The 27,815-nt window shown below is 41.8% G+C and overlaps 1 protein-coding gene across 1 annotated transcript; it reads left to right on the forward strand.

Annotated features, from left to right (window-relative positions):
- Window positions 1–1,176: 1,176 nt before the first annotated feature.
- Window positions 1,177–27,752, forward strand: asz1 (ankyrin repeat, SAM and basic leucine zipper domain containing 1). Its single transcript, XM_035641501.2, has 13 exons — window positions 1,177–1,431; window positions 2,656–2,758; window positions 3,030–3,152; window positions 7,543–7,654; window positions 14,796–14,907; window positions 15,036–15,170; window positions 15,534–15,652; window positions 17,021–17,093; window positions 17,576–17,632; window positions 18,754–18,866; window positions 22,895–23,000; window positions 23,398–23,511; window positions 27,330–27,752. The coding sequence occupies exons 1-13, from the start codon at window positions 1,324–1,326 to the stop codon at window positions 27,468–27,470; spliced, it is 1,416 nt and encodes a 471-aa protein (XP_035497394.1). The 5' UTR covers window positions 1,177–1,323; the 3' UTR covers window positions 27,471–27,752.
- Window positions 27,753–27,815: the final 63 nt, after the last annotated feature.

Raw genomic sequence — 27,815 nt, forward strand, 5'->3', positions numbered from 1 at the left:
ACACTCAGTTGCCAGTTTAGAAGAAACACGTAATGCAATACAGCAATTCATGATACCTTCATGATGGTTAAGATTTACAGCAGAGAAATGCTGATTCAACATTATAATTTCTGGAGTTGGTAAGTGATGCGGTGAAACTATATTAGATGCATTATACAGATGTGTTTGTCATTTAGCCTGCCAAACAACTGGACATTATAACTCAAACTGATTTATGATTTACAGGACTGTTGTATTAGACTGCATTTGTTTGAGATAGGTGCCTATTAAACTGGCAATTGAGTGTACATATACAATATATAGACAATGATGGCTTATGTGCAAGTACCTGTTATTCTAAACCTCTGCAAGAATATAATGATTGAGACAATGGATTCAGTTTCATTAGATACTTGTTTCTTAGAGGGCACTGCACATAGGTTAACCATTTCTTTACGAGTTACGCTGGGAATTGTATGATGTCACCAAAATTACATATGTGTAGTGATAATGTTGAAGTGTAATTTGTACTTGGATAGATGCAACAGAACTACGCAGGAGTGTGAGGGCGACCACCACCCACAAAATCAAAAAAAACCCCACTAATGTGGGTGAACTGAAGGTGTGAAGCAAATCAACAGGTCACTGAATAACAATCAGGTAACAAATTAATCAGGCTTTTTTTTGACTTTTATTGTTGTAATCATAGTAGCTATAATCATAAGAATCAAAAGCTCACCTTCCGTGTCAGCAGCCTCATAATCAAGGGTGTTCCCCTCTTCCAGAGCTGCCTGTGGACAAGAATACAAGACCAGCACGATGAACTGACAGAAAAACAAATGCTACAGCTACATTATGCATATGCAGAACACAAACTAGCAAAGAGACATTTTGAGTCACACATTAACCTTATCTCTGGGGCCAGCTTAACCACTTACTGACAGCTCTAGCTAATAAGATATAACACTGATTACATTTCCTACCGCGTGTAGCATTCAGCGCTACGGTTTGACACGTTTTAAAAGTTAGCTTGTTTTAGCTAGAGAGCTAATGTTAGTGTTTAAGCTAACCACAGCGCAGGAACCGGGACAGACGATACACAGCACACGAGCAAAACGTTTTTCGTTAATACCACATTTTGGCAAAACTGCACTCACCACTGCAATATGAACGTCACACTTGACCCCTCCACGGGCGGACACGTTTGTGTGGTCGGCGGCGGTGTTGTCATGGAACAGACGCGGCTGGATGCGGCCGCCGCCGCCGCCATCTTGAAACGCCCCTTCGCCACCGGCTGCGGCGTGTGCGACGTTAGCTTAGCTAACAAGCGAGCTAGTCGCGGACATGGGCAGCTCCATGGAATACGCCTTCCCGGCCGGCGATGAGAGCGACGCCAGCGACGACGATTGGAGCGTCGAGTGCTGCTCGGATAAAAAGTCTTCCTACGTCGAGGTTAATTCCTTCACTTTTTTTTTATTGAACTTCCGGTTTTGGAACCGTGCTCGATCGCTGGTTTCATTCTAAAATGTGGTTTGAATGTAAACTAGATGGTAAAGTAAGTGAGCAGATGATGTGACAGCCTGGGAAACAAACAACTCATAAATCTGTGTCCTCCAATAGGTTTTTCATAAACTTTTTTTTTAAAGCAGCCATTTTTTGACACAGACACAGGTGTGTCTTGATTAGTAACACCTGTGTTTACCCGCTATTTCATGCCAAAATGGCTGCTGTGGAAAAAGGTGCATTGCCAGTGTTTGTTGGATTGGTTTGTAACGACGCCACGGCTTCATGAAATTATCACAAGTCGACCAAAATGAAACCACCGACTAGCGTTGAAACAGTCTGGAGCGCCATCAAGCACTGCCCACAGCCCACAGAGGTTAAAGGGGGTTAGTTAGAACTGAAGAAGCCCTTTTGGATGAAGGTGAAACGTCTTCAAGAAACTAGAACCATGTCCACATGCTCCTGATTCGACGCCTTTGTGGATTACTATGACCTGGATGAACGAGAATCTCCACAGACACTGGCATCAGAGATAAAAACTGAAACATGGCGTGTTTCAGGGCGTTTTTATCATATGTCTTTTGCATCTAAACATGCCACCATCACCAACACTCGTGAGTTACCACAGTACGTGTCACTGTGCTGATGCGAATAAGTTGTGTGTACGTGAAGAAAGATCCCAAATAGGTGAAAATAAATGAACAGAATCCACAGACTGTAAGCTTCTTCATTCAAGGAGTCAAGAGTTTGACGTGTCTCTGTGACACCTGGACAGTAATCATTGTTGAATCTTTAGAACCTGTCAATCTGTTGCTTTGTGCTCAAGAAGTTCCCTTGTTAAAAGTGTTCCGAACATGCACTTTAATTTTATTGTGCATCATTGTGGAGTGCAAATTACAAAATTAACAAATTACATTAACTCTACAGTTGGACTCAGTGTTGTTGTCATTCAGGGTGATTCAGCTCCCTCTTGTGGACAGCCAACCCTGCAACACAATATCAAGGTTAATGCCATTGTAACAAGTATCAAGACTGATATACAGTTCCTACTGTATAGTTTGAGTTTAAAGTATGAATTTGGGGGAACGTCAGGGAAGAGATACTCAGGAGTTAATTGACAAACATACATTTTGGTTGATTTATTCGGTTTGATTTAATATTGTTTTTCCACAGGATCTGGATACTGCTGTGCCACATGCTGAAGATAATGTATCAGTGCTGAAAAAGGCCATCAGTAGAGGAGACACTGAGACTGTCGAGAAGCTGTTAGACAATGGCAAGTACAACTTTACAGCTGGCTTTGAGTAATGACATAACATTTTAAATGAAGTTTGGCAGTAAGAAAATTGAAGTTATTAATTCATTTTCACAGGAGTTTCTATTAATTTATTTTACTGTGACAATACACATTAAAGATGCACACAATGCTGTGTGTGTGTGTACGTGCATGTGCACGCTCTTAAGGGAATGGGCACAGATTTATTTATTTTTTGCATCATTTTCATTTAATGTCATTGGCTCACTTAATATCCTTTTGCTGTGCACAGGCATGGACGTGGAGACCAGGCTTGGCTTTGAGTGGACTCCTCTCATGTGTGCTGTCCATGCGGCTAATTACGACCTGGCCAAGCTTCTACTGGACAGAGGCGCCAGCGCCAACTTCAGCAAAAGTAAGAAAAATATGGATCTTTTTGTTTTTTGTTGTTGTTGTTGTTTTTCAGGTGAGGGGTTGGGCTGACGGGAATGAGGGAGACAAGTTAATTCTATTTTATATTGGTGGTTGATACATGATATAAAAGTCAAGGCTACACTGACCCCTCAGTGATCCCTCACCCACTACTGTTTCCAACCCCCCCCCCCCCCCAAAAAAACTATGGTGGATAGTCTGATTAGACAACACCACCACATTGCTGCCTTCCAGACGGATATGAAACAGCCATACCTAATCCTTCTGTCCTCCTGACGGTCCCTGTTGCGTTGGTGTCCAGCTATTCTTCCCCGTGGCACCTTTTTTCAATTTCCTCACCTGCTACAGCCAAAGACCGGGGGACCAATTGGGCCTCTGCACCAATACGGTCATCTGACATTACTTAATGGTGATGACGCCAAAGAGGAACTTGTGCAGAAACACACCGCTTATCCTTTGAGTTGTTTTTAGTTCATGCACACTGCACCCTCATCCCAAAGCAAGAAAAAATTGAAGGCATCTGTTGGATCAAGATCAGTCTGGGTAAAACAAGCATGGGGGAAGAAGTCCTTTTTTTGTTAACAAATCTGCAATCACACATATAAAACTGTGAGAGCTGTTGGGGGGAAAAAGCAGTTACAAGATCCTCCGGACACATGGAACATTTTGTTGTTAGGTAGAATGTTATAACTGTCTGTAGAAAGGAATATGATGGTCAGTGGTCAGTGTTTTTCTCCACGTGAATGTCACTGTCCGTGATCAAAGGAAAAATGCGAGAGACCATAAACTGTCACAGATTCCATAACAGGCGATAGTTGTGTAGAGCTGAAGAGTAAAGCTATGAAGAAATTACTTTTTGAAGGATATATGTGATCACCTAATGTTTCAGTCAGTTGACAGGGAATCTGATTAACTTTAAAATTTTGATAGTCAACCAAATGTTGATCAACCATCAGCTGATTTCAGTATCTCAAATGTGATGCTTCGAGCCCAGCAGTCAGACAAAAAAAGCTATATGAAGATGCCATCTTGTTCTAAGGGGACATGGGATGCGTGGAGATATGGAGATTATTGGAAATTAATAGTGACTTGTTAATTACGGCCCCACCTCCAGTGACATGACATTTAGAGATTGAGCTCTCTGCTACGGTTTAGTACAAAACTCTACAGATTCATAATGAATGTTGTAAGAAATACCATGACAAAGAACAGTGCTTATAAATTCATATATCAGTCATTTACAGCTCAATATGGTTTGTGTTCTTCCTCAAAGCTCCACATTGTGGATAGCAGCAGCCACAGTACACAATAAACACTGCTTGTGTGTGTGTTCGTTCTGTCAGGATAAGACTGTAACCAAGACAAATAAGTCAAAAGTTTGAACAACAGTGGTGAAAACACACTTCTGATCAGCGAAGACATTTTTTGCATTCCTGTCTCTTTCAACTGCAGTAACAACAAAATATTTTGAGACCACTGCATTCTCAATTTTCTCGGGCATCCACCAGGAACCCCCCGTGGCATGGAGTTTCCCTCCTATCTTTATCCAAGAGCATGTTCTTTCATTTTGAGAGCATTATTTCTTCATTTCATGTTCCGATTCTGTAATGCTTCCCCTCGAAACCCTGCCCTGTCCCTCTCCAATAGCCCCCGCTCGCGTGCCAACTCGCTCTGCTCCTGCTCAGAATGTTTGTCTGCTCTCACATAATAGACGGTTGCTCCACAAATGTCCTGTGCTTGTTTTGCAATCTCTCAAAGAAGAATATTTCTGACACAATTTAAGGATCTTAGTTTTATCAGCTTCGGACCCTTTTTAAATATACATTATCAAGTGATGTGGAACTTTATTATGCAGATATTTCCGACCTCACCAGTTGTGTTTTTATGCCTCCGTGCCAGCGACAGCCAGAGCTGGAGGCTTTATGTTTTTTCCGATCGTCTGTCCTTCCCGCTCTCGTGAATGCAATATCTCAGGAACGCTGCGAGAGAATTTCTTCAAATTTGGTACAAAGACTCACTTGGACTCAAGGATTTGATTTTGGTAGTCCAAGGTCACTGTGACCTCACAGAGCAGGTTTTTGCGATATCTCAGGAATGCGCAGAGGGAATCCCTTTTAAAATTGGCAGAAATGTTCGCTTGGACTCGATGATGAACTGATTCGATTTTGGTAGTCAAAAAAATCAAGGTCACTGATTTCACAAAACTTTTGCACAAACTTTTTTGGCCTTTGGAATGTGACATATCAACATAGCTTTAAGGAAATTTCACCAAATTTGGCACGAACATTGCCGTTGAAATATTCTAGCTTTATGTTTTAGCTAGTTACTTTTGCTGTTGGAACTTTCCCATTCATTCACACTGAAATGTGGATAAAGTAGAAACACATTGCCATCCAGTTTGTCTGTCGCCTAGCAATGATTTAAATTTTCTCCTCACTTGAAACCATGTTATTATTTAGGAATTTCCCTGCTGCAAATATGACTTTACCAATTTCATTTGAAGAAAGTAATAATACCAGTAAGACATAAATAAAAAATGACCTGGTGAAACAGTAACCGCTCATAAGGGATGCTGTAAGTAATGCAGAAGCACAGAATTTTAAGTGACAAAAAAGCAGAAATCCGAGGAGAAGGACTGAAGCTTGGGACACTTGTGCAGCAACAGTATATCTGAGTGCAGACAAATAGTTTTGAGCAGGAACAGCTCAAATGTGCACGTGAACAGGGGCTGTTTGAGGGGGGGGGGTTTGATGGACAATAAATTATAAAATCTTAAATGTGAAATGAGGAAATGGTTCCCTCAAATTGAAAGACCTTAAAAAGAAACTCTGTAACATACTGTGGCCCCTAGAAGTCCTCAAGCCCTAGTTTGGAACCACAGCACCAGTCATGCTGTTGATATCTGATGTCAATTAATTCTTTGTACAGAATGTTGTGTGTGTGTGTGCACGTGTGTGAGAGACTGATTTCACATGGCGTCGGCATCTGACGCTTGAGGCAGGTGAAGGAAACAATTAAACAGGGGGATGACGTGTGGTTACGTCCTGATGGCGTTGGTCCAGGCAGCGAGGCTGAGCAGAGGAATGCATGATTGATTGATAACGGTCACCATGCCGCTGTCACACACTCACCAATTCTCAGGCCTCAGATTTATTTACTCCAGTCCTCTGTAGACACAAACCAGGCAGTCTGGTTTACACCCACTCACTCAAAATATAAACACACACACACTTGCACACGGGTACAGAGCCAAACATGCACAGGCACAAAAGACACAGGAACCCGCATTCAGACGTAGTTGCCCAAGTGTACAGTACATGCTCACACACATACAGGAAAACACACACACACACACACACACTGGTCGGGGGCCCGCTCATTGGCGGAACAAAACAGGAATTGAGAGCACTGGCATGCATCTCAGGCCAGTTTTATCGGGATAAGATAAGGAGGCAAATCCTCTGAAGTCACTCGATCCCATAAAGGCCGCTACACTTCCTGATGCCAGATAAAAAGCTATCATCTCCATCACTAGGCTCTCGGTCAGACTTTTTTCCTTTTTATTATTGCATGATGTATGACTTCACTCGGATGACGTTTTCTAAATAGTGTAATCATATCTGCCAATAGTGGTGATTTTCTACTTTTTTATGTGTCCACAAAGGAAACTACAGTCATCTTACTACATAATTCCTCAAACACAAATATGAAATTTGATATTGAATAACAGAGAAACCAACAACACTGCATTCTGGGAGAGGGATCCCTCACTTAGGTCTCTCCCTGACATTTTTTTCCCCTGATTTTTTTAGGGGGGGGGGTTTTTCTCACTTTAGTCAAGGGTTAAAGACCTTTTACAGATTGTTGAGCCCTTTCAGGCAAATTGTGATTTGTGAATATGGGCTATACAAATACAATTTGGTTGATTGATACATTAAAACAGGAAATGTCCACACTTACATTGTCTGACTCTTCATAAACCTCCCCCTTGTTTATACCATCTTCAAAAAGAGAGCTGCCCTCCATATTCATTTCCATCAAGATCAACAAAGTATTTATCTATCTAGCTCAGCCATCGCTGGACTATCTGACAAGTGCACTTTATGATACAGATATGATGCGTCGAAATGTTGATGGGTTGTCAGCCAGAAAAATATATCCTAATTTCCAGACGCCGGCTGCAGTGTCTGTGTCTATAGTTATTCCTGTCTAACTTTTTTAGTGCTAATGGCAATTTCTCTGTATCTAAAACTCCTCGTAGCCTCTCGAGTTGAAGCTGGCTTGTTACATTATTATATATTTTTTGATAATTTGCTGCTAAGTTTAACATTTGAATGGTTAATTTTGTCACAGCAATGTGTTCTTGTCCACAGACCACTGGACAGTGCTCATGGTCAGCTGCACAGCATCTGCCAGCGAAGATAAAATTGCTTGCTGCATAGAGCTGCTGCTGTCCAGAAATGCTGATCTCAACATGGCGGACAGGTGAGGCAGGCGTGCAGATGTGTTTTGGGCCAAAATGTCTACAGGATTTTCACCACTGTCGTGTGTACTGTCACTCCCCTGTTGATGTAGGCCAAGTAAAAAAAACTCCAGACTTGACCTAAACAGGGGAAGAAACAACACTGAGGTGCTGGATCGAGTTTCCTTTGATGACTCTCGTTATGTTTGGCTGCCATGTGGTAGCATTATGCACCGCAGGCCTCTATACAGAGTATATTTGTGTGTTTTGTTTGGAATGTCCTGTTATGGCATGTGCACGTACAGACGGGTATCAGACAGACAAACAACCACACACAGTGTAAGGTCTGTGCCGGAGGATTGTAGAAGCATTTGTACACACTTGGATAGAACCCAGTAAGCAGTGTTTCGTTACTTTGTAGTTCCAGATGTCTAAAGGTTAAAATAACTGACTCAATTTTGTTTTGCTTTAAAATTTCTTTAGGCATACATATAATAATGGTTTCATGGACTTCGGTGAACACATCGTTATTGTCTTTTAAACATTGAAATACTACAGATTTAACCTGGATATCTAGTTGACCGACACATTACATCCTTGTTTAACCACGAGCAACCGCCTGTCCATCAAAAACAAAAGAGCTTTATTCCCTGGACATTTGTCTATTCTCATTTATACATTATATATGTACAGTATATGATATACATTGCTTTTCCTTTTTTAAACAGTCCCTTAAACCAGCAAAAGCCACCAGACAAGCTGTCCTTTGTTCGGCACATACTGTAGTTATGCTCAGATTAGGCTGTTTAATGTCAGAAATGCCATGAAACTACGGATGTGACTAAAATATATTGCAAGTAGACTACATTAGCAGCTTAACGTGTGCCTCTGAGTTTGTGTAAATTGATTGGATACATTTATTAGAATAAGAATTTAAAAAAAAATGTATTTCTGTGATTTAAGATGCTCCAGAAACAATTCGGACACACTGACGCCACTTTGGCAGTTAACCTAACATTGTCTAAAGGTTTTTTTTTGTAATATAAATTAACACAAGCGACTGTGTTTGCATCGATTAGATGTAAAATTTCGGTTTTGGTTTCCTGCTCTGGTGAGGAACATGGAAAATTCCATCTCATGGAAAATAGGGAAGGGAGGTCGCTCTGTCACCATGTGTGGATACGTGCCGTGTCAAAGTGAGGATGCGGTCTCCAGTGGCTTTCTTATTTAGCTTTCCTTAATTCCCTGCCACAATGTCAGTGTCAGTGTGCCATTACATGCACGACACACCGTGCCTGAAAACCCCATCTGACGACACACATGGATACGTTGTCGCATTAGGAAATTGATTGGTTCATTCCCAGACAAAATATTTGAATCAAGATAAAAAGACGCAGAAGAATGCAGATGAGGTGAGGTGGTGAGGAGGACAGACCAACAGCTGCCAACATTCAGAGCAGAAGAAGAATATGGGGTTCATGTGGGTGCAGAGGATAAACCTCTTCCTCCTCATCGTCTCTTACGTCTGAATATCAAACCGGAGATTAGCACCAGCTGCTTGTCCCGCTGTCTTGGTGTAAACACGCATTCACTGTCATCTCTCAAAGTCCCACGGGAGCACGATGTGGGGTCCACTGCATCTACGTGTCCCTGCCCTTGGTTTATTTATTTATTTTTACCTTCACTGAACTGATCTGTTTTGGCCATAGTTGCGTTAGCGGCCTCCTCCGGGCTTGAAGGATTGTTGTTCAGAAATTCAAACTGGCTGCATCTCCCTTCATCTTTCTGGAAGCACAGGTTTGCAGAACGTTTTTTTGAGATTTGGAAAATGTGTGTGTTTCCGCTACTCTGCAACCTCACTAATATCAGCTTAGGTCTACAAACACATTGACAGAAGCACAATTTCAGTTTGGACTTTTATTACCTTCTGCATTTGATGCAAAGGGATTTGTCTGCTCTCTCTCTCTCTCTCTCTCTCTCTCTCTCTCTCTCTCTCTACCATGAGTTAAATCTCTATTTGACTGACAGAGAACCTGTACACATCTAAAATGACTAACGGTGAGAGGTCTTGCATTGCCACACAGTCATTTGATTGTTAGCATTCAGACACCTGAAGAGAGACAATCTTGACTTTAAAGGGGCAAAAGACTTTTGTGCCCCCTAGTGGTTCCAGGTGGTATTATTATTTGGTCACTGTTGTGAAGACGCTCCAGTAGGATGGCGGTGGTAAGGACGCAGGTACTTTTCCTCAGAGCTCCTGAGGAAGTTGTCAACACCACTTTGGAGATAATGGAGGAGAAGAAAGACTTTGTTTTCTGGCTTCTGGCGTTTACTAGCGGCAGAATTAGCATCGTGGCTACCTCAATGCCAACACCCTGGCTACTGTCCATAGCAGGAAAGAGTTAAAACTCCCGGTAGTATTAATAATTTGGCTTGTTTTGTAACTTTCTGATCTGGTTAAAAGAAAAGGGCAAACTGCAATGGTATCTGAAGCCTCTCAAGTCCTGGGCTGTGTCCAAAATCACCCACTACTCACTGTAAAGTGAGTTTGCCGTTTTGTAGTGGTGTCTGAATGCTTAGTTCAGTTTCTTATTCCCTGTATCCCACAATGCATCTCGAAAAAAGGGGTGTACAACCGATGGTTACTAACTGAGCAATATATACCATCATGCATTGCGCTCCGGGCGCTGAAACCTAAATTCTGCTTTATATACAAGTCTGTTTTCCCTTTAAGTTTTGCATGTGAAGATTTGTGACTTGACTTGAACGTTGCCTACAGGATTTGAGACCACGTGCAACAAAATTGAACAGAAAAAACTTCCCATAAAAGTCTCCTATTATGGGAAGGTAGGTTATTATCAGTGCCAGTAAGCCAAGTGCAGTGCAGCCAATAACAACAATATCTGTGCATATTTGGCTCATTATTATTTTGTCAGATATACTCTTTTCAAGCCTTTTATATAAGTGTGGACTTAAGGAATCTTTAGCAGAGGCGTATTTGCTTTGGCACAGTGAGTCAGGTGTTCTTTGGAAGTCATTCCTCTTGCAGTCTTGACACCATGAAGGATGTTAACACTGAATTGTCGGATTATTGATCAGCTGGCTGTTTGGGAACCAGCCAAAACTCACAGTCTGTGGGGACAAACATGAAAACACACAGAAACAGTATGTGAGTGACCTTGGTACCTTTCTGACATTTAAACAACCCCTGGGAGAAAACGGTAGCACAGGACATGAACACAGAAATGAATGACGCTAGCTCACCTGTTGTCGTGGGCCAAAGGGGAAGTGACTGATTGGTAGACGCAGAGGAATTGTTGCATTCACCCAAAGCCTTTGTTTCCTTTGTTTGAGTTCACAGTGAACATTAACTTTTGATTTCTTGGAACGTGTCAAAGATGGATGTAGATGTGTGATGTGATGAGGCGATGTTTAAAACCCACTGCCGCTCCACACGGAATCTGCAAGTTTTTTCATGTAAAATAGTTTATTGGTACAAAAGTCAACAATTCTGTTCTGGACTTATTAATACAGATAACACCAGGACATCTCAAATCAGAAAGACAAATCAAACAGAAGGCTCTACTTTATGTGTCATTTAGGGTTAGTTCATATGGCAACATACTGTATACCATGAGACAACAAAAATCTGTTTTAATTTCTCTGGTTTTATTTGTGTAGTTGCTAGAAATGTTGGATATCATTAAATAGGACTGGTGTATGGATTTACAGGATTTTTCCATTGTGTTTAAGTATCGGTTTATTAGAGATTCAGTTCAGATATCACTCTCTGGTTATCAGAAATGCTTTTCAGTCGTTGTGTATTTATATAAGATTTAATCAGTATCTCCAACTTCAAATGGGACTTTGAAGTTAGCATATTGGATATATGTTCAAATACACAATTTGTGTTGTGTTTTTGTTTTCATTTACATGGACGTTTTCTCATGGACGTTAACATGTTACTACTTGGGGTCAGTAGCCATCCAGTGTTAGTCCATGTATTTCTGTACATCAGATTGAGACTGACATGTTATCATGCTGTGTTTTGTAAAACAACTCTTTTCTTTACATGTGAATTGTGGATTAAACCCCACCTCTTTCCCTCTGCTGTGTGTCTCTCTCACACTGACACACACAGTAAAAGCAAAGTGATTAATTGCCCTCGGACTTCCCCACCTCTTTGGATTGATGTACTTTTCCCACCTGCTGTGTTTGAGTCTAAGGTGATAAGACGTACGGTAGCAGAGTTAATTTATGCTCAGTCCTCGTTCAGTAGTTGGCTGTTGAAGGACACAAATGAATGAGCATTCGTCTTTATTATTGTGCTCAACAGAATATTCCTGAGATACTGAATCTAAAGTTTGCCAGTAGCATCGGACGGGCGGCTGTATTAACTTGGTTGATGTGGACACTGGCAAAATGTTGAAATACAATCCAGGAAGACTGGTTGGAGTAATTGAACCATGAGGCTGAAGGCTTAACAAATGCCAAAGCACTTTGCAGTAGTTCATTATACTGGGGAAAAAATCAATCATAGGGGTGACAAAAATATAAATAGATATCATTATTTTCATTGGGGGAAAAAAATTCTGGACAGTAATCAGAGTGACATTAATTTTATTCTGTCATGATAGCCAACAGTAGAATCAAAGATTGGTGCCACAAAGTAATGTTAGTGCTCGAATTACACGTATCTTATCAGCCAGTGCTCTGCTCTGCCCGATAACAGTGTTACTGTAAAATTTTGGTATGGTTGGATATTTTTGCTGGAGCCCTCTGTGCCTGCAGCCGTGCTGAATTGGCCTCATTGAAGTCGATTAGGGGGCTGCGCACCTGCGTACATATGGTCTCAACAACATAAGATAGGACTTTATTAATCCCCACGCCAGGGAAATGTACTTGTTACAGCAGCAGCAAGAATCAAGGTTGGTGCAGAATTGCAAATCATCCATAGAAACTCTAATCCAACTCTCTTCTGTTGATCTGTTTCATCAGCATATTCCAAACATCTGTTGACCTACAAGGAGGCAACCATGCAATTTAGAAATTGTGTATTGAGCTCTGTTGTGGCAAAAAAAATACAGATATCGGCTGCAAGATTGTAGATTGTGCCTCAAATAACAATCGTTGCAGCATTTCAACACTTTCTGCCCATAGGCGGTTAAATTGGACAAGGAGAGTTACCCCCCAAAATCCTCAGGAGGAGCGACAGAGGAGGGATCCCTCTTACAGGATGGACACCCAGTAGATGTTGTGTGTACAGAACAGAGCAACAAAGTGGGTTTACAGTATCAGGGTGATAATATTATAGGTGCCACCAACAGATGAGACCTGAGCCACGAGACTTCATCTCCCACATGAAGGACTGGAAAGAGGATAGACGGAAGGAAACAAACTCAGAGGGGGAGGGAGAGCCGATGACACAAGGCCGGGACACCTAGAGGACAAATATCCAGATCAAAACATCTGGAATGAGACAGCCAGGAGAGAGAATAGGGTCCTGGGATGGCCAACGGTCCAGTACAGAGAACCTGAGTGGGGGAAAAAAGGGCAAATGGTCAGGATGCTCATGTGCTTGTGGTAGTAAAAAAAACAAACCGATGGAAAGAGAGATACAGTGGTTATCAAACAGTTTACTGTAATCTCATCGGCTGGAGCACATGAACTATACTGTGGGTACAAATTTTAATGGATTAATTGAACCTGCGACTTTGAGACCAAGTCCATGCTGACTACCACTTGATGTTGATGAAATATTAAGTTATAAACCTTCCAGAGCCACCTGTTAAAGGGTGTAAGTATGACATATTTGTTCAATAAAGACTAGAGCTGGAACAGTTAATCGATTAGCAATCGATTACAAACTTAATCGCCAACTATTTTGATAATCGATTAACTAGTTTTTATCAAATTAAAACTCAAAATTATCTGATTTCAGCTTCTCAAATATAAATATTTTCTGGTTTCTTTGCTCCTCTATGATAGTAAACTAAGATAAAATATACCTTTATTCGCCCCACAATGGGGAAATTTGGGCATTACAGCAGCAAAGTGGACAGAAGAATATCTAAAGAAATTTACAAAAAAGGGTTAGTATTTACAAAATATAACAAAAAATATCATTAGATAAAAACAAAGGTATATAAATACTATATACAGAGCAGTAGCAGTAGTTGCACATGGACACTAAATATAAATATTGCACAGTTAGTTATGCACTTTAAGTGTATCCGTGAATTATTTTAGAGTGGTTGAGTCCTGTGTGGGTTTGTGTGTGTTCTATTTAGTGCTGGTTGTACAGTCTCACAGCAGCAGGAAGGAAGGACCTGCGATACCGCTCTTCACACACTTAGGGTGAAGGAGCCGGTCGCTGAAGGAGCTGCTCAGTGCAGAGACAGTGTCCTGCATGGGGTGGGAGTCATTGTCCATCACTGATGATAGCTTTGCTACCATCCTCCTCTCTCCCACCACCTGCACTGTGTCCAAGGGGCATCCTAGGACAGAGCTGGCCTTCCTGATCAGTCTGTCTAGTCTCCTCCTGTCAGCTGTTGACATGCTGCTGCTCCAGCAGACCACTCCATAGAAAATGGCTGATGCCACCACAGTTTTCAAGAGGGTCTTGAAGAGTGCCCCATGCACTCCCGAGGACCTGAGTCTCCTGACCAGGTACAGTCTGCTCTGGCCATTTATTGTAGAAACTAAATATCTTTAGTGTGTGGACAAAACAAAACATCATCTTGGAGTTTTGGGAAACACAATCGACATTTTTCAAAAAAAATTGACATTTTATGGACCAAACAACAAATCAATTAATTGAGAAATTAATTGACAGATTTATCGATTATGAAAATAATCGTCGGTTGGTATCTTTCATAGATATGTCTACATGAATGCATTGAAGGGTAAGGGTTAGAGACTTGGGTGCACTTGAAGAATTGGTTATGATTATTTGTATCATGACCAATCATAGTTGAAACAGTGAATATGATGTACCGGTTCCTCAGTGTGTGCAGCTAGACGATAAAGTGGTGTTTTCTGCTCCCTGGTGGTCTCTTTGTGCGCTTGCAATCACTTCTGATCACTCGTGTCTCCTTCACTATTTCCTTTTGTTGTCTTCGAACCTTTGCTCCTTCCTGCGTCCTTGTCTCTTGCCCTGTCTAGGTCAGGAATGACCTGTCTGATGCTGGCAGCCAGGGATGGCTACCGCAAGGTCATCAACCTGCTGGTGTCCCACGGTGCAGACATCAATGTCCAGGATGACAATGGATACACGGTTGGCCATAGTGTTTTTTTCAGTGGCAATGTTTAGGCTGTGCTGTAGCTCTGTCATGGATACATTTTTTACATTCACTTTTACATTTGACTTTAGGTTCAGTAACTTACGCTGATATTTTCTGCCAGGCTTTGTCTATTGCCGTGCAGTATGGCAGAGAGGAGTCTGTGCTAAAACTTCTGCTGCTGGGAGCAGACAAAAATATCCGGACCAAGGTTGGCAAAAGCCCTGCCGACCTAGCCATGATTTTCAAACACCCACAGGTACCTGAAGTACTTTGTACTGCATTTAGATACCGCATGTTGGCAATTAAGCATTTTAGTGTGTTTTGGTAATCTAGAAAATGTTTTTTGAATATTCCTCAGGAATGATCTAGAAACGCAAATCTTGTGAGTGTCTAGTAATTACAAACAGTAAATGGAATCAACATGGAATTTCTGTACCCTTGTGGGTAATAATGTACTTATGTACTAATCCCGAATGAATATGTATGTATTCTTATTCGAGTAAAAAGTATGTTTGGTAATTATAAAGTAAGTGCTGTGACCATTGTGGCTTAAGTTCTTGTGCTGGTCTAGACTGATGGTTTCTGTGGTTTAAACCCCCCCACCGCTGTGTGTCCACAGATATCCAGGATCCTGGCATCTTCATCCCGCATCTCTACTGTGCAGACCTTCAGCTCCATCGAGGACACCCTGTCCAAGCTCTTCAAGAGCAACTCTGAACCTCCACCTTCCAAAGAAAGGTAGGACAGCATGAGACTAAGTAGCTTTGGTTCCGGACTAAGTTCTGGACTTTTGGACAGGGTTGACATGGAGTGCATTTATGTGGTTGATGAGTTTATTCAGGCTTTTGGAGCATCACAGTTATCTGACTACAAGCCCTTAACCAAAATATGAAAATAAGCTAGCAGAGGAACTCCAATAGAAAAGAGGATAATGATTCTGTGGAATATTTAAACATTTTCCAGGTTTCTGATCACCATCACCTATTCACACTGGTGCTCCCTCGACTTGAGTTGTGTTGTATTAAAATATGATGATAACCCCTCATGGCTGGACGTAAACACATGTCCCCATGTAGAAAATTAATTCATGAGCAAATTATCTCTGCACCAGCAGAATAACTATGTTTCCCAAATGTCATATAACCCATATGTAATCCAAAGCAGGATAAAGCTCAGGTTGAACCCTGATCTTTAGAAATGCAGTTTTTCTGAATCAATGACTATAAGAAGTTTTGTAAGAATTATTCAAGAGCCACAGAAAACCTTTCCCATGAGCCAACCTCACAGAGCCACAAAGTAAAAACCACATTGTTAACTCAGATTTGTAATAATGTACAAATAAAAGTAATATGTATTATTTCTGCTCCAGCTCTGCAACGTGGTGGTTGAATGAGCCTACAGTCGTGCACAGGATTATCATATGTTGATCAAACTGAATTAACATCATTTTGCTTTACACCCCTTACTCCTGTGCTCTTGTTGCCCCCTGTTGGCTTGACGCTGAAGCAGTGCCTGGGCAGCAGGTGTTTTCGAACCATTGTTCAACCAGACATAAACAATAATAAACCTCTTGCATGAATGTTTAGTCCGTTTGGGAACAGCGGAGCAATTATCATCAGTCAGAGTCATAGTTTTTGAGCATGTCTGGCACCAGGAACTACAACCAGCAGGGCTGTAAACATTATTTTTTGTAATTCTCTCATGTGAGCTACACAGACATTAAACCCGCGTGAGAAGAGGGGCTTTTCAGTATGTTGCCTCTCAAAGTTAAAAAAAAGTTTATTTACCAAATTTGATGTCAAACTCATTTACATTTGTTTTTCTGCCCTCACCTCTGCTCGGCTCCGTGTGGAGAGACAGGTTGACAACTGTTTTTATGTTAAGTTCAGTAAAAGCTTTCCAACGAGTCTTTTAAATCCGTCTAACCCCCCCCCCCCCCCCCCCCCCCCCCCCCCCCCCCCCCCCCCCCCCCCCGCCCCATCCAGGGGGAAATACTGGCATTAGTCCAGTTCTAGTTGCAGCCAGTTCATCCTCGGGTTAATACTGTGGAACAACTCGTAGTTTTAAGTCTTTCAAGAGCCGAGGTGAACTTTCTTTCCTCCTCAGTGTAGCCAAGCTTGATGACCTGGAGCTCCTCCTACACGGTCTCGATCTTGGCTACCTTGCTGACATCATGACGGTAAGTACTGATTCTGATTGCATGATAAGATTTCAATATAATGTCTCTTTTTGCATGCACAGTGCCTTTTTTATAATGTGAGGGATTTCTGTTGTTTTCTCTCACTGAAGCCAAGGTAGTGAGCAGAGATATGTCATTACACACAGTTCATTCGATCTGTGGGTGAGATGCAGTGATCCCAAATGTGTTGGAACACACAGCTGCACTTCGACAGATCGACATTTTACATGCTGGCGAACATGCCACGAGATGATGACTCATTTTTATTTATTTTACTTGGTGATTAATAATGGATCCAGTAGTGCTGGATTGACAGTCTGATATGTGGAAAGGGGTTGATGGGAGCCAGTAGATTGTTGTCTGGTTATGGCAAAGCCTCATGCAGGTAGATCTGTTTCAGGTGATGAGATCAGGAGCAGCTGAAGAAGTTTTGATTTGGTAAATGCTGAGTGATGTTTTTCTTTTTCTTACTTGATGCGCAGGAAAATGACGTCACCTGGAGCGGCCTGTTGACCATGGAGAGGGAGGACCTGGAGAAGGTAGAGGATGAAAGTAACATCTGTGTGTCTGTCAGCTCTGTTGCTCATTGCCAGCGTTCAGGGTGAGCCTGAAAGAGACGAGGGGCAGCTGCTGATTTCACAGTCTTTTAAGGCTCCACAAGTTCAGTAGGAAGAAGTGGGTGAGGTTAAACTGATGAATTGTGTTTGCAGTGTATTTTAGATTTACTCTTTAAAGTATAAAATATTTAGGTGATTTATTGATTCATGATTTTTCATTTGTCTTCTAGAATAGGTTTACATGCTGTAAATACGTACAGTCCTCTTTTCAACCACTATCTGAAATGCTCCGTTTTAGCATCTCAAAAAGCCGTCTGATCTAATTGGTCTGCTGGCACACCCTTTTTTTCATTGGTCAACCACTTAGACTGTATGTCACGCTTTTACCCAGAGGCCTACAGATTTACTGTAAACACATCTTTAGCCACAGTAACAATGGCGTTGATTCTGACTTATCAGTATGAATCAGATATTAAAAGTCTGGGTGAACCGGAACCACCTTTGTAAACAACAGCGTAGCATGGCATTTCAGTGTATTGAGTTTTCATTTTGTAGCTCTATTTCACATGTTAACATCATTTTGTAATCTCTTAACATCACAGTAATAATTGTATGTTACTATACGTGGTGACGTAGACAAACAAGGTGATTCAGGAGCAGTGTTTTCTGAGGAAGACTTTAACCTTTGTGACTAAGCAGACCTTTTAGATTTACAATAAAGCTATGACACAATGAAGGGAAGGGGAAAATCCCAAAGGCCTAATATAATACTTTAAATATATTTTCAGTAAATTTCTATGAACTTGAAATGTGTCATAAGAGGTAAATTAACATTGAAGTATTGCATCTGGTTAGCTTAACCTGGTCCACATGTGGGTCATTATTACGAAAGCATGTTGCAGTCATAATAACGGAAAGAACATGATGTTAAAGTCCAGCCCGGGTCATGAGGTTTGCAGACATTAAACATTCTTCATGAATTGCTCGAATGCACGATCTACCTGGAACAAATGGCTGAAGAAGACACGTGTCACATACTCGTACAGCCTGGATATTTTTCTGAACGTGCGTATGAGACATTCAATTTTTTTTCTGTTTGTCAGATTGGTATCACAGACCCGGTGCACCAGCAGAAGTTGCTGAGTGCTGTGCAACAGATGCTCCTGGACAAAGGGGACCTGGAAACAGTCAACCAGCTGAGAGCTGCAGGCAGTGGGTATGGTACCACGTCTTAATGTTGTGTGCTCAACAGAACAGTTAGTCCTTTAGAAGGTTTTCAGAGAAAAATTCATTTGAGCATTACTTTTACTATTGAGGAAGTAAATATGCATAGATTAGAATGACTAATAATCTGATCAGAGGTTTGCATACACTTCCCTTTTTTATCTGCAGTGCAGTCCAAACATACCACAAGCATTTTAGGTTGGTGCCTATGGTAGAACATTTGTGGTGTTTGATAATTTGTACCATAATTGAAAATCATATGCATCGTGTCAGTCTGCTCCAAAATGTCCGATGAGCTGTCTGTTCCCAAAAAAAAAGGTATTCCACAAACACTCTCCACAGAGCAAGAAACAAAGTTGACAGTAGTAGCAAAAATTTAAACACTTGTCAGCCACACACCTTAAACCCCTCCCCACATCCAGCCCACCTCCATCTCCCCGTAATGCTCCATCTGTCCTCCTCCACTGGAAGTCGTCCATCAGCCCTATGAGCATCTCACTGTCCTATCTCCGTATCCCCTCCCCCATCTCTTTAGCCAAGACCCGAGGCAGGCCCTAATGGTTTAAGCGGAGCTGTAATGATTTGTAAGGTGAGAGGCGATGGGAGTTTGCATTGAGCAAAGGAAGAGCCCGCGGCCCGGGCCGAACAGAGCCGTCGCACCACACCCCATCACTTCATGAATCCTCAGCACAACGAGGCTCACTAGCTTAAACCACCGTCACCTGCTGGATGAGCGACAGTCCAATAAAGATAGCCCACTGTTAAGAAGAGGGATGGAAAGCCAGACCTCGTAATGAGCTCCTTCAGAATCTTAACATCACACTAAAGAAATGGAAATGAGTTCAAATGTGTTTTGAAAAAAAAAAAACTTTTGACATGTCAGGGACGGGTGAATGAAACTAGGATGTGCAAGGTTTTTAACCATCTCTAATGTAAATGTCATTTAGAAGGAGTTCAGTCTCTGTCACCCTATGGCAGAGCACCTTATGGTTGGGCCTGTACCTGTGGAGCCTCATCACACTCTGGGCTGGGTGGGGATGCCAAATGCTACTGGGCCAAATCATCCAGGAGGCAGCTGCTTGGAATTCTGGCCAGATTGTTTGCAATGTCTAACAGGACGGAAACCGGAGGTCCAATTTGTAAGGGAAAAGCTTAAGACGTTGCCTTTTCAGGTTTGGTCTTCCAAGATGACGTCCGAATCATCAGACAGGGAATGAAAGGCCAAAAGGAATTCAGCTACTGGAGCCCTAAAATAAAAGAGCTTGAATAGCTTCTTTTTTTTCTTTGGTCTCAAATACATTCTGTCAAACTATCAGACAATTGAGGAAGGCGAGACAGGGACTTGCCTTGAAGGAGAACTGCTGACCTTGACTGGGGATATCGTGGGCAGTGGAATGAGCTCCTGAATGCAACTGACATAACATGTGGCAGATCAAGTGTTAACACAACAGAGGATGCTTTGCCCATCTCTCTGGCAGAGGTAGCGGAGGCAGTGACACATCTATGCAAAAAGGCAAAGCATGCCAGCGATGGCTAAGATTCACCCAGATATAATTAAGACCCTGGATTAGGGCTGGGCGATGTGACGATTTTATCAATCTTAATTTGGCATATGATCTGATTTTCAGAGGAATTGATCAGATCGCGGGCAAGTTTTTGCAATTGAGTAAAGACAGGATGCTTTCAAAAACAAGGCTGGATTGAAAAAATTGGAGGAAACTTGTGCCCTCAGTATCATATGTTTTTATGAGGAAGAATATGTAACGTCACCATGTTAACTAAGACTCAACGAGGCATTTTTGTGAGAAACCATAAAAAAGAAAATCTAACTTTGTTTATCGCGAATACTCCACAGGTCAGTCTAAGTAGTTGCCCTGCATAGATAGATTTAGTCCTAGCGCTGGGACCTTTACCCTCAACGCCACCTCCAAAGGAAGTTGTAGAAGTGACATGCGACTGAAATATTGCTGCTCTGTAACTGCCTGGGGAAATGTGTGCAGTGAAAGTAAATATGTATCAATGTCTCTCACAGAGAAAGGCATTTGCTACTGGAAAGCGCAGGTACACGCTGTTGACTTTCCCTGGATGAATAAGGTTCCCCACAAAGTGGCACACATGTACCCCGAAGCAGCATTTCCACATTGCGTAACGTCTTTTCCCTCTGCAATCCACTCGACAATCTTCCCACCGGGGGCCCATCATCACTCTCTGCTCCCTAGATAAACTAACAGCAGGGAGAAGGGAGGTGAGGGTGCAGCCCAGGCTGACTGACAGTGTTTACTCGCCCCTCTGACAGAGTGTGAGGAGGGCTGGGACGGCTGGCTGCCCAGTCCCCTCACCCAGGGAAATGTACCATTAAGATAAAAGCTATCAATATCCCACCGGACCAGGGGATGGGAAGAGAAGCACAGGAAGGTTGATGAATACAAATAACTAATTAATTTAAGGTGGATGTTTTCGGGGAGGGATGACAGCATGGGTTAGCAGGGGGAGAAGGCTCGGCCACCTGCTCAGTTTTCTGTACGGTTAAGACGGTCTCCAGGAAAATACATGGAGATTGTTAAGGCAAAGTTTGGTTCATACCATTAATCTGTCTGCCTTGTCATTGCCGCACATCTTCATCTGGCCTTGGCTTGTGGTTTTTATGTAGGCATGTCCTTACTGCTCACCTTTTAACAAGGTCAACCTCCTGACCTCGTCTTTAAAGACAGTTTGGCTTCATCCACATGCCTAAAAGGCCGTGTGTGACCTGTCAGAAGAGAATGGCATTTATGTGCCCCATTACCTTTTATTTAGTAATGCTAATTACAGTTTGTGTTTTGGAGACTGGATTGAGCATTTTAATTTCTAATCACAATTTGAAAAATGAATTGACGTAATAACTGTAGTTAATGTGCTTCACATCGTTATTATATATAATATAAAGTACAAAGTAGTTATATAGTATAAAGTTTCCACAACTCTATGTCCAAAACCTAAAGATCCACATGATTCCGGGGGTAAACTTCACATCTTAGTCTGCAAAGAGTTTAAGGAAAACCACTAATGCTCTATGCAAATACTCTTGAAAATAGTCCACGACTGACATAACCAAAATACAGCGTTATTTCTCACTTGCATGGCCTACCGTCGGGGAAACCCCACAGGCTCTGTAAAAATTATTTGAAACCCAGGAGGCAGACAATGGAAGCAAACACCTATAAAAATTTTGTTTAAGTGATATCTCATTGCAAATCTAAAGTGAACTATCAAAGCAAATCGCATAATCTCCAGCATAGGGGACATCATAATACTTCATATCAGGTGAAGAGCTTTAAAAAATACTGTGACCATGATCTAATTATTCACAATTATTCCATTATTAAGTCGTATAAAAAATGTAAATGTACTGATTCATTAAAAGAACACCACAACAAACAAGAAAACACCTGACAGCACATGAACTTTAATTTTATAGAGCATGAAAGTAATAAAAAATAAATGACATTAACTGGAAGTCTATAGGGTCATTGTGATGAACCTCAACCCATGATTGTTAGCCGACACTGCAGTAGTGACTGAATACAAATTACTCAGCACATCCTTGATGGATGTCTGCACTTTTAACCTTTTTCTTTTCCTTTTAACTACATTCGATCTCTAAATTTGATATCAATCTCTCTTCAATGCCCTGTCATCCATTAGAGCTCTGGTAGACTTATGATATGTATATACCTGGCAGCGTTTGCACTAGACTACACCTCATCTTCAACACAGAACTTTCTGACAGCTGTAGTCTCTGCATGTTCCTTCTCTCAATGTCACTATGCACCACACAGATTTTACCAGCACCTGGAAGTAACACATTATTCTTCTTCTTCTGATTTTTAATGGTTTGCAAACAGCTTTTTAAGTGTTGCGACACATCACCTAGTTAAAACAAGGGGAAATGTATTTTTTTAAGATGAGTCACATATACTATTCATATACTTCTCAATTCTTGGAATATCTTCTCCATTAGTTGCTCATGTTTTTTTGCAGGAGTGAGGAGCTGTATACCTTCCTAATAAGTGTGCATCAGCAGTGCTGCTACCTGACTGAGACAATTCAGGACATCATCAACCATTTTCCCTGCCAGGCTTCTCAGGTACACCTCATCTGCATCAGTGCTCCCGTTCAGGGGTGACTAGTCTGGCATCGACATGCAAACTCTATGGCCATATGTGTTAAATGATGCACTCAATATTTTTGTTCCATCCCTTTAATATAATGATATAATATATCTAAGCTTAAATTGATTAAAGGCATACTGATGTAAAAAGAACCAACAACAACAGAAGACACTGTTTCAGGGGCTACTAAGTTAAATCAATTTGAAGGATTGACTATGTCCAGTGTCCCATCCTCCTCAGAGGGAGAAGGCCAGGTGCCTTTAGGAGGTCAACCTCTCTCTGCTATTGTCTTTTGTTGCTTCCTCTGTCTTATCTCACCTGCCATCAGGGTAGATTTGTAAAGTGGTACTTGGTGTCTGTCTGTGTTGGTAGCTGGTCTTCTCCGTGGACCCGAAGAAGGAGGCCCATGCCATCTGCAACCAGCTGGTGGTCCAGACCAAAGACCTGCAAAAGGAAGTCACCTGCCTCCGCAGTCTGCTATGCCAGGTCAACACAAACACACACGCGCGCACACACACACACACACACACACACACACACACACACAATACTAGACCGCTACAGTTTGTAGACGTATATTTATTCATTTTCCTATCTTTGTGTAGATTGATTCGATTAGACAGCAGACTTTTACACAACCGCCACACAAAAAAATCTCTAACTGCAGATCTCTGGGGCAAAATCAATTGATATCTGCCATCACAAAAATGAAACAGTTGTTTAAAAAGCAAATGATAGTATTTTTCCTGCTGATGATGATATTGTTCAGGCTTGAAGACATTCATACTTAATACATCCATTTGCATTCCTGCCTCACACTGTCGACTGTTACTGAGAGCTTCCCTCTTACTACTGAGGACTAAAAGCAACATGGCCAGAACGGTGTGTGTGTGTTATATGTTGTTGTATATGAATTGTGACGAGCTCCAACAGGTATGTGTGGGGGTGCTTACATGTGTGCACCTGACTGTGTGTGTGTGTGTGTGTGTGTGTGTGTGTGTGTGTGTGTGTGTGTGTGTGCGTGTGCGTGTGCGTGCGTGCGTGCGTGCGTGCGCATTTGTGTTTGCATTTGTATTCCAAGAGGAGAGAGTCGTTCCTGACAGGGCAGAATCCTAACAGCCCATAAGTCAGCACCGCTGTGACATCGACCTGTCAGCACACAGACAATGAGGCGGAGGGATGAGGGGACTGATGGGAAGGCGAGGGTGGGTGCAGAGGGAAGCGAGCACAAGACTCAGGTTGGCGGGGTGAGGGAGTTTATGGGGGGGCGGGGGGGGGGGTGATGGGTAGAGGTTGGGGTATGAGGTGAGGAAAGGAGGTGAGTTAATAGTAGATAGAGGTGTGTGTGTGTGTGTGTTTTGATAGCAGTGTTGAGGATGTCCTCGGTTGTGTTGGACAGGAATCTGACGGCTAATGGAGCCCATTCGGACCCACTGGCTCCCGGCCCTGATAGGAGGGGCCACACACACACACACACCCGCACACACACATTATATTTAACCTTATGTGGGAGCTTGTCTTTTGAAACATACACACCATCACTATCTGCTGGGGCTCTCCCTACACAGAAAGTTAAAAAAGTAAAAAAGTAATCGCACCCTGCAAACAGTTGTCTGATGCATCACATTTGCTGTAATTATCCTTGAGATGTGTCACAATAAGCTGTGTGTGTGCATGGGTCCCACAGTTCACCATACATGTCAGTACAAAATCTAAGCCATTCACCTCTGGTGAAATTGTGTGGCATGGTATACTGTAGATCAGGACTATGGTACAAAACCATCTCTGAAGCTTTGAGTGTTCTCAGGAGCACAGTGACCTCAGTAATTGTGGAGGCGTTTGGAACCACCAGGCAAAGTTGGTGACTGGCTTGTGAACTAACAAGAAACAGCTACTGTAGCAGCTTCTCAGAAGCTGGTATAGAGCCTGAAGGAGTGTGAATGTTGGCCTTACATCTCTCAGGCGTACAGACAAATGTAACTCACTGGGGTTTCACAAGACAATGTCACATCAGCTCTATGTTCACAGAAGAGGGGGAAAAAAGTGAAGCTTTCAAAGAAAACACCACCCACCCCCACTGTGAAACATGTGAGAGGCTCAGTTGTGTTATAGGATTGCTGGCAGTCTAGAATCTGTGCAGGGCACAACGAAATCAGATGATTATCGAGGCGATCTGAAGTCAAACAAACTGACAGTGCCAGAGAGATGTGTCGCTCACATCGGACTGTTCTAGGCCGACTATGAGTCCTGATCTTTATCTTATTGAAATTCTAAGAGCTGAAACTCACAGGTGGGAGAAGGGACCTTCAGGATTTTAGTAGTTTGCTCAGGAAGAATGGGCCAAACTATGGACTTAGAAATGTAGAGTTCTCATTTGGAGCTACGAGAAGTTCTCCATGATGGTGTGCTACAAAATAATTTGTTATGGGTCCTGAAATTTTTTTCCATGCCCTTTTTCATTTGTTGTGATTTTTTTATCACAGTTATTATATAACATTACAAAGCAATAGACAATAGTGGACTGACTTTTGCCAGTTTCAACTTATTTCAGACAAGGTTGTGGGTTTTCTTGAAGTGGAAGAGAACCAATAATTTTCCCCTGTATACTGTGTCAGCTGCGTGTATGCATGAAAAAAAAACAAAAAGGGGACCCACTGGTGGAAAACAATGCTCCATACTTCCACTAGCTGTCAAAAACTCCACATGGTACCAGCAGTATAGTGCAGTATAGCGCAGTATGTTGAAGGTATGTGTTATATATATATATATATATATATATATATATATATATATAACACATACCTTCATACATATGTTAGTGTCTACAGGTTAAAGCCTTTTTGCAATGTCATCTGATTTAATTCAGAAATATTATAATATATTATAGTTAAAAAAGAATACGAGTAACGTGAGTAAACACATCATCCTGCAGCCAAACCCACGCAAGTATCTCAACACGAAAATTTGCATCGCAAGTGTTTGGAATTATAATATATTATAATATTCCAAACACTATATTATACAATTTCCAAACAAATGATAAATAGTGTTTCTAATAGAGTTGTAAAGTGTGAGAAACTATTTCAGGCACATGTGGTTCCGGAAGTAAAAGTCCCATAAATGTTTTTATTAATCAGACATTGTCGTGCGACTCACATTTGGTGCATTTCCATTTCCTCTCCTTTACAAGCCTGTGTACACAAAACAAGGCAGAATTTAACTACGAATCCTATACTGCATTTCTACAAGGACCTTCCAGTCAGAGTTAAAAATATGTGTCACACGTAACGCAAACGGCTGGAGACGATTACATCGTAAGAAAATGATGAACACAATATGTAACGTAAATCAATTCAGTTTTAGATTTTGAGTAAATTTTTTTGTGAATTTAGGAAGTGTTGTTCTTGGTCACATGGAAACATTGGCTCCCGCCCTGGTTTGTGCTGCTGATTGGCTTCATCTCCATGGTAACAGTGGCCAAGGCTCATAGGTTATGTAGTATTTTTGCAGTCAGCGATACTAAATGATCAAAGAGAAATCATTTAATACTGTTGACAGTAACATAACACTAAAGGATTATGACATTATATGTGAGTCTCATATATGTTTGTAAAAAGTTGAGATTGGAAAACAGAATAAGGAATAATCTTTCTGGAACCAGTTTCCCCTCACTTTCCGCATGTCTATATCAATTTCCCTTCTATCCTGTGGGAATAATCCCTTCCCTGTAAGCATTTCCTCATTTATGATGTTAGCATTCAGGGAGATTCAAGAAATTTGGGTTCACTGCAAGTTCCCGAGCCACATTTGCTGAAGACTGGAGCTTTCTCACATGAAAGGAATTCAGCGTGATACTGTGTCACACTCTAACTTGAGAATTCAGGAAGAGCATTATTCGTCTGTGACTTGACCAAGACCCAACTCTCCACTTGGTTGATGAATCCTTGAGGATTTGGCACAGGAAGTTCTGGTGACTCAGGTTTGCGAGTCATGCTGTGTCGGTGGGACGGGACCAGACATGCCCTCATCCTCATCATAAATGATCTGATTTCCCACCCAACAGTAACTGAGCCGATATTTCCCATCCAATCACGCGTTTACTGGCCTGAAAGTGTCCGATCAGTAAACTGCCATAAACCAAACTGGATTGGATTCATGTGACCTGTGACCCTTTAACTTCCTGCATGACGAAATGTTGCTCCGACCACAGAGTTTGGCGTGTGTTTTAACATCCATCTGTCTCTCACATCTTGTGAGGATGTGTATGTTTCCCATGTGAATCTCTCTTTGTCCTCCTCCCTCAGATGGATGAAGCCAGAGATTGCCATCAGCTTCCTCAACCCAGTTCCCACAGCAACTGGAGGATGCGCTACCTCACCAGAGTTGCAGTGAGCACGCTCGGAGCCACCTTTGCCGTGCTCCTCTACAAAGCTGCTCGTAGATAGGTCTACCTGTAGATGTACAAAGATGTCTGCTAATCAGTGGACACGTGTTCTTCATTATATTTTGTTTGATGCGTGTAGGTGATAAATTTGGTTGCGATTATAAATGGGTTATGTTTAGGACACTGTTTGACAGGACGGGTCATTTTTATTTTTGCTGCAGTTTGTTGTTTCACAGTTCGCTTTGACCCGTCTCTAAGTTTAGTATTTAGTTATTTTTTATGTTAATCGTAATTTAAGGGTTTAAGTGGAAATTAAAGTTTCTTTTGAATGGTGTAACCCTTACTAAGGTTTTAATCTGGATATATTTATTTTTTCTGTTTAAGGGCCTGTAAAAAAAATTGGAAA

The sequence above is a fragment of the Scophthalmus maximus genome, chromosome 7, assembly GCF_022379125.1.
Source record: "Scophthalmus maximus strain ysfricsl-2021 chromosome 7, ASM2237912v1, whole genome shotgun sequence".
Classification (NCBI taxonomy): domain Eukaryota; kingdom Metazoa; phylum Chordata; class Actinopteri; order Pleuronectiformes; family Scophthalmidae; genus Scophthalmus; species Scophthalmus maximus.